The sequence below is a fragment of the Sebastes umbrosus genome, chromosome 8, assembly GCF_015220745.1.
Source record: "Sebastes umbrosus isolate fSebUmb1 chromosome 8, fSebUmb1.pri, whole genome shotgun sequence".
NCBI lineage: Eukaryota > Metazoa > Chordata > Actinopteri > Perciformes > Sebastidae > Sebastes > Sebastes umbrosus.
In genome coordinates, this window is record NC_051276.1 from 10,035,863 (window position 1) to 10,043,428 (window position 7,566).

The window sequence follows — 7,566 nt, forward strand, 5'->3', positions numbered from 1 at the left end:
CTAAACGCAGACAACAGAGATCCAGCTGTTCACCACATTTAATGCACATTTTTTTTAACCTTTATTCGTCCAGGGAGACATGTGTTCCAGCAAATAGCCAGCATCATATTCACATGCATTAACACCTGGGAGCTGCCCGGTGTAACAACAGCCTCCTGTCAGCCGCTGAGCAGCTCCACTGGAGCAGCTAGGAGTTAGAAATCCTCACTCAAGAGCACCTTGACAGTAGTTGTTAAGCCAGAAGAGAGTGTTACCCATTGATTTTACCCAACTGCTTTTTTCACAAGCAGTCACAAACGTGCTTGTCCTACAACAAGGCCACCAGAACTCACGGTACCGCAGTCAGACGCAGGTGAAATATGATTTGCAATTACGTTTTATGGATTTAATCCTACCTTCATGATTAGTTAGGGTATGACAGATATGAGGAAGGAATAAAGGCGTTTATAGGAGCTGCGAGTAGAATTCAAATCATCATCACATCGTCACCACACACTGTGCAGTGAACAGACATGAGGGGGGAGAGTCTACGCTGCGTTTTACATTGTGGGTCAATATCATTTTCATACAGAGCACCATCACGGCAGTTTTCAATGTGCTGTACACCAACACGAGACATTAAGCATTAGGCTATTAATTACGTTGAATGTCAACGTTTCTGAACCAAACATATGTTGCATATCAGCCTCGTATCACACGCACAATGACTCGTGATTAACGTTGTGAAAAGATTGGTTAGGTTTAGATAACAAAACTAATTGGTTATGGTTAGAAAAAAGCAACAATGTAACTACCGTAAACAACAGCTGCCCTTAATGGACTTTCATACATAACGTTACTTAACCAACGTAAAGTCAGTGTTTACTTTTGGTTTCACACGGGACACGAACAGCGCCGTAAAGGATGAAAGTCATCCATCTCGTCCTTTTTCCATCCATGGCAACAATGGTTTGATGTCATGGCTATCTGATCAGCATGGCAAGCAATAAGATGGACGGCAACAGGACATGCAGTGGGCCAGACAGACAGACAGTGTCTTTTAAAGCTACTTCACACTACATGACTTTAGCTCTGATTCTCCGCTCTGCGTTTTTGGAGCTCCCAGAAAAAGCCCCAGCTCATGAAAGCCCCAGATCAGAGGCAATGCTGCTCAAAGACGCGAGCTGACAAGCTCGCCCACGCTCGCTGTCGCCTCGCAGACTCGTTCCAGATATCTAGCAGGCTAAATATTTTGACCTGTCGGGGACTCCGGCCACGAGCTACAGCCAATGAGAGCGCGAGACACGGGTTGAGGGTAAACCTGGGGGTGGAGGGGTCGCGTGTAACAACAGGAACTTACTGTATGGGCTGCATTTGCAACACAGAGCAAAGTTGTTGTTGCACCGAGAGGAATAAATAGTAAAAAAAAGAGTTTGGAAACAGGCAACATCAGCAATATGTCTTGCGTATTGTATCATTGTAATTTATTCCTCGAGTGTGTTTTTGTGAAAAAACGTGGTGTGAAGACCTCATCGGAAATTCCTCCTGGTGAAAGATCTTGTAGTGTGTGACCCCCTGTTTTCGGTCAGTCATGTAGTGCGTAAACCACGAGGACTAAAGACTCCTGGTTACTACACAGCCTGTTGTGTCGTGAAAACAGTACTGAGATCTGAAGACTTGAAGAAAGTTGTGTAGTGTGAAGTGGACATTAGGACGCCCACACTGGAGTACAGGTATCCTGTTACCACTGAGAAACAGATTATTAATATTTGAGTATAAGATATCTCCACCCTTCTAACAGTGGTTTGAATATGATATGAATGACGTGAATTTGGAATGAAGACTGACAGTGCTATCTAGAGAATTCACTTCTCTGCTGTCAGTATGTATGTCAGTATATATTTACAGCATGTTCCAAATACTGTGATGGGTGGGTTTGACGCTATCTTAGTATAGTGGAAATAACTGTGTGGTATATCTGGGAGCTAATATAATCAGTAAAAAATAACAGAAATTCAGACAAACAAACAAGCTGGTTAGCCAATGAGTGAGCACGGTTAGAGTGGTTCTGACCAATGGAAGGAGGAGGAGGCAGGCGTTCTTCATCATTGTTGGAATCCATTGTAACTGCTCTGAATTCAAAGTGACCACAAAGGAGCACTCACAGGGCTGAGTGTTTGACAATCAACAGACAGATTTTGCGGTGGTGTATTGCTTTAATTTAGAGAAATGCCAGCGCTAACTGCAACACTAAGAGGCTGCCAGACGTCTCCACCTTTGTCTTATTGGTTCACAGCCTATGCACTGATGTTTTAAAATGTTACACACACCTGTCTGGATTGTCCTGACCCCAGTAAACCCCCATCCATCTGGTGCTCCAACAAACACACAGTGACATTTGCAAATCCTATCTGACCCTGGTTCTCATTCTAGTTTCTGTTTTGTTCCTCCAGACTGAAAAGGAGTCGGTTCCATTTTTTATGCAGACAGACTGCACCATCACGTCCCAGACGGGGCCCAAGGCCTTCAAAATCCCCTCGTCCATCCGCCAGAGGATCTGTGCCACCTTCGACACTGCCAACGCCAAGGGCAAGGACTGGCAACTCTTAGCCCAGAAGCTCCACTTAGATCGGTGAGCGTAGGATGTGCATCCTCTCCGAGATTGCATGATGGCTGCATCTTTTTTCCTCTGTAACGGCCTCGCCTACGAGAATGATAATGTGCTGTGGCGAGCCTCTTGAACGTGGCTTTATATGCAGCTATACCTTTTGTTCCTCGTGTTCTCTCTGAGCGGTATAGGAGATAGGACTGGTAATTAATTGTACGGCACATAATGATTGAGTTGTCTGTTGAAGGCCGTGGCTCATGTGCATTGTGGTTTTGTGCTTATTATATGATTTCCTTAACAAAAGAATAGTTTTATATCGAATGCATCTCCAACATTGCTGTCAATGTCGATTTATATTCATCACTTGTTCTTTTTTTGTCCAATGAAAACATGCATTTATGATGAGAAACCATACTGATGTTTAGTTGTTGTCTTTGCTGGGTCTGATTTTGTGGCAGCTATAATCTCCTGTTAAGTGCATGATTCATGAAACGCTGGTATCTAAGAGTCCTTTGGGATTCCAAATTATCCAGATAAGCTTTCCTCTCCAAGTTGGGCGGCTTTGAACTGAGCCTGATGTGACCACCGGCTGCAGCCTTTTATGATGCTTGTTGTGTTTTTCTCTTGTAAAGCAGCAGCAGCAGTGAAACACTGCCCCCAACTGGATTCAGCACTTCATGATATGCATAAAAGACATTGCACTGGCATAGCAACAAGCTTTCTTTTCTTTCATTTTGGCAGCACCTGATAATTAAATCCAAAGCAGACTGTGTTTGCCAGTAATTACTCATCATTTGTGATGGTAATTTATTCTCTATATTTTTGATAGTCTTAAAAGGTCATACCTTTTTGTTGTACCTACATGTAGGACCAGATGGTTTTGTTTACTGCACCAAGACAATTTGTGTTAAATGAATTTTCAGATACAGTCAGATATAATGAGGAGATTTTATAATAGTCAAGTGAAAGAGGACCCAAGGACCCAAATGGGTTTTGTTAGTATAGTGATTGTATTTAAACATTTATTTAGCCAGATAAAATCTCTTTGTCCATGGCGAACTGGACAAGAAGGCAGCAAGTTACACGTCAGGTCCAGGTCATACAATACAATACAAAAGACACATACAACACATTACAGATGGGAATGAATGAAAACTAATGTCCACGTATCAACAAAAACAGGACTGATGTTTAGAGTGAGGATAATAGATATTCTACTACATTCTAATAGATAGAGTTATAACAACACATTTTCCATTTTGTACAGGTTAATTGAACCATTGTGCGTAATACAGTATGAGCGTCTGGACCCCTAACTTGACACCTAGGATCATCCGAAAGCCTCAAAAACACATATTTTGCATCCAATTATTTTGTATTTATCTACACTGCAACGTTTATTTGCAGTAGTTGCAATGTTCAATCATTTCATCCCGTCCAACATATCATAACACAAGTTTGTAATTATGCTATTTACCGCATGTAATTCTAATTTGCGGTATTTAAAAATCAACTGACCAAAACACCCGTCTGGCCTATCACTCAAAGACAAGATATATCTTCCACAGTAGAAACAATATGCCAACTACTCTGACGATAGACGGAGGATATACACACTGTCATATCGCCCATCACATCCATGGATGTATAATCAGACCTGGATATGGCGCCACCGCTCAGCCTTGCTTCCAGTTTTGCCCCGAGGCCACTCAGAAGCAATTTCCCCATCGACCACCACTGTAAAAGAGACGTCTGTAAAAAACTGTTGACAGGACACCTCCAACTGTAAACAAGGTCCGTTGTGACTCTTTCTATTCTGAATTTTTGATCCATGGAGGTTTAATATTTGTAAACTTTCCTCGAGCTGAGAAAAGCCACTTGCGACATTATCACAATGTAAAGTCTATGGGCCGAGCGGGAGCTCACAGGCGGGTGCCAGCTGGAGAAATACTGCACAAATAAACCCGGAAGCTAGAAAACTTTTTTGTATGCGCCAGGCGAGCAATTCTCATTAGACTGAATAGGCGCCATCTTGGGGTCTGGTATCCAGTTCTAATGATACATCCATGATCCCTACGAGCCACCTAGCAGTATAGCTGAGATAAGATAATAAAATAAGATCTACTTTATTGTCCCGCAGGGAAACACATCACTATGTACATACACACGTAGAACATAGATCATACATACACCCAGACATAAACGTGCTCTATCTGTTAGCAATGTAACAGCACGACCACATATACTGTAGCAGCTGCTCTCACATTCAGTCAACAGATATTTCTCACATTTCTAACCTGTTTTATCATTTCTTCAGGGCATATAGGATGTTAAATATGGTGTTGTTGTATAGCTAATTTGATATAAAAACACATCTGTGAGCCTCACTGTTGCTCCTTCATCAACATAAACACACACACTGTAGTTTGTCTTTGACTCAATCCCACACACTATTACTGAATCAGTTGACTTGTATCTTTCACAAGATGAATGCATACATAAACAGCAGGGATACAGTCCATAATCTGAAGCCAACGTTAAACATGTCCCTGTGTTATGTCCCCTGACAGTGACTTCCTCCTGTGCAGTTCATTAATCCAGCTTCGTGTGCTCCTCTACAGAAACCTGGGTTATTTTGCAAAGCAGCGGAGTCCGTCGGCGGTCATACTGAGCCTGTGGGAGGCTCGCCACCAGGACACCGCTGACCTTGACTCCCTAGCCAGCGCCCTCGAGGAGATTGGCAAGATCCACTCCAAAAGCTCCCCCAAGGACCTGGATGAGCCGGAGTCTGACTTCAATCACATACAAGCGGGCAGCGTGTGTGGAACGGGCGAACTAACAAATCAGACGACAGAGGACTCTGCTCCTGAATATACAGGCTGAGAGAGAGAGAGAGAGTCAGTGAAGACTGACAAACTCAAGCATATATCTGTGTACGCACAAAGCCAGAGATGGACGACACACTGTGGCGGTGTGCTGGAAAGGTCACGAGGTCGTGAGTAGACAGTGAGAGCGGTCAACATACCGACCAGTTCCGACAGATGGAGGTGAGCCGGTACCTGCTGTGGATCTACCCGTCTCTTTTAACAATCTGTCTGAGGATGGACTGTAAATCTTTTTTTCTGCCTTTCCACTCCATTTTGAAGTTCATTTTTAATGTATTTGTTGTCTTAAGTTAAAGCTGCGCCTCTGTATATTCATTTACCGGCTCAGAGGGTGAGTGTGGGGGTACTTCCTGAACTTCTGTGCACATTATTTTCTGAATTTGTGTTAGAAGAGATGGGAGCTCCTCTCCCCCCCTGGGATTGTCCCCACCGCCTCCCCTCCGTCTCCCAGCGGTCCACACGGCAGCTGGACATATTTGCATAGAAGTTCTTTATATGCAAATAAGGTGATACAACTGTGGCGTTATTTCAGACACACCTGATTTAATTTCTTATCTTTTCCCTCCGACACCACATCCCCGTGTCAGCGAATGAATGAGGACTTAGAAGCTACTTTTTTGGACGTCCAATATTATATTTTTAAAAGGAAGCTGCTGATTGCTTAAATGTTGTGATTGTGAACTTTCAAAGCCAAGTATCTTCAAATTCTCCCATTTTCATCTCATAAAAAAAAAATCTAAAAACTAGTCTATAGGAAGTTTAGTCCTTCTGATAGACAACCAGTGTTGTGGATCATTTATATGAAAAAAATAGTTACAATATCAGCCCAAGTCTAATCTTGAAGGACAGCCCGGTCAGAGAGGGACTTCCCACGTGTTATATGCTACGAAAAAAAAAAAAAAAAAAACCTGGTTGTGGCGTGATGTGGCAGAGTGAGATTTCTAACCGTGGCATTACAGTTCATTACAGTTTCCTCCAGATAGAGAGGGAGGAAGCGGTAAAACATCATTTCCTGGCACGGCAGGGAGCGCATCACTGCGTCTTATCACCCGATTCCCACCATTAACACCCGTCACACAGAGCTCATATCAGGCCCTGACACACCCGACTGCCCCCACCACCACCTCCCCCCTCACCCCCAACTCACACGCAGACATGCACATTGACATTTCATGGCTTCAGAGGTCATGTACAAACAGACTGGGAGTTTGCATATTGTAAAACAAACAAAAATGTAATACCGATGTTGTCAGAGATACAACATGCTGTTATGTATCTGTTTAAATCACACTGAACACACATCAGACTGAGATAATGATAAGGGAACAAATGTTCTGAGTATGTGAGGCTTGAAATCAGAAAAGAAAACATGTTTTGTGTCAACCGCTGAGGTAATGGTAAATGAAAAAGTTTGCCGGCCTACAGTAGATGACATTCTGAGTTGAATCATCATAAAGCAACAAAATCTATTATAGTTTAAGAAAAAAATTAAACTTCGAAACTTAACAAACTCCCTGATTTTGTTATCGTACCCAACTGAACCAGTCAGAGCTTTAACCAGCGTTGTGAGGACACTCACTGTCATTGAGGTCAGAATTTGTGTAACTGAAACTGAATTAAATTATATACAGTCACAACTTGTGAGCTTGTGTTTACAACATGGGACGTTGTGTACATAATATACTTGGCTTTGGTGCTGTGTGGTTAAGTCGCTGCTAAGCAACGGCCATATTAACGTTACAGTCGGCGTCTAGAAGCCACAGAGGCAAGCGGGTAACATAATGCAGGAATTGCAGAGGCATAATGACAGAGGAAAAAGATGAAGCCGTTGGGAATATCAACATTTTCCTCAGACATATTATAAAATTACGAAGAATTACAATATACGACTAAAATTACAATACACAGTATTAACTTATTATGCACCGAAAAATGAACTTCCAAGGCCTCCGCCATTTCTGACAACGTCAACAAACACGTCACAACTCGTGAACTCTTACGAGGTCGTGAATACCACGAGGGGGGGGCGTTCATGTGGACTCTTCTGGTAAACACCACAACATCTGAAGGCACCAAATGTTACTCTAATTCATC

At 42.7% G+C, this 7,566-nt stretch overlaps 1 protein-coding gene across 1 annotated transcript in view; it reads left to right on the forward strand.

Annotated features, from left to right (window-relative positions):
- Positions 1 to 6,427, forward strand: part of unc5db (unc-5 netrin receptor Db) — a 200,350-nt gene extending 193,923 nt beyond the window's left edge. The window contains 3 exon segments of the mRNA XM_037777506.1: positions 2,433 to 2,611; positions 5,209 to 5,383; positions 5,385 to 6,427. Of these exon segments, the coding sequence (XP_037633434.1) occupies positions 2,433 to 2,611; positions 5,209 to 5,383; positions 5,385 to 5,426 (396 nt within the window). The 3' untranslated portion in view covers positions 5,427 to 6,427.
- Positions 6,428 to 7,566: the final 1,139 nt, after the last annotated feature.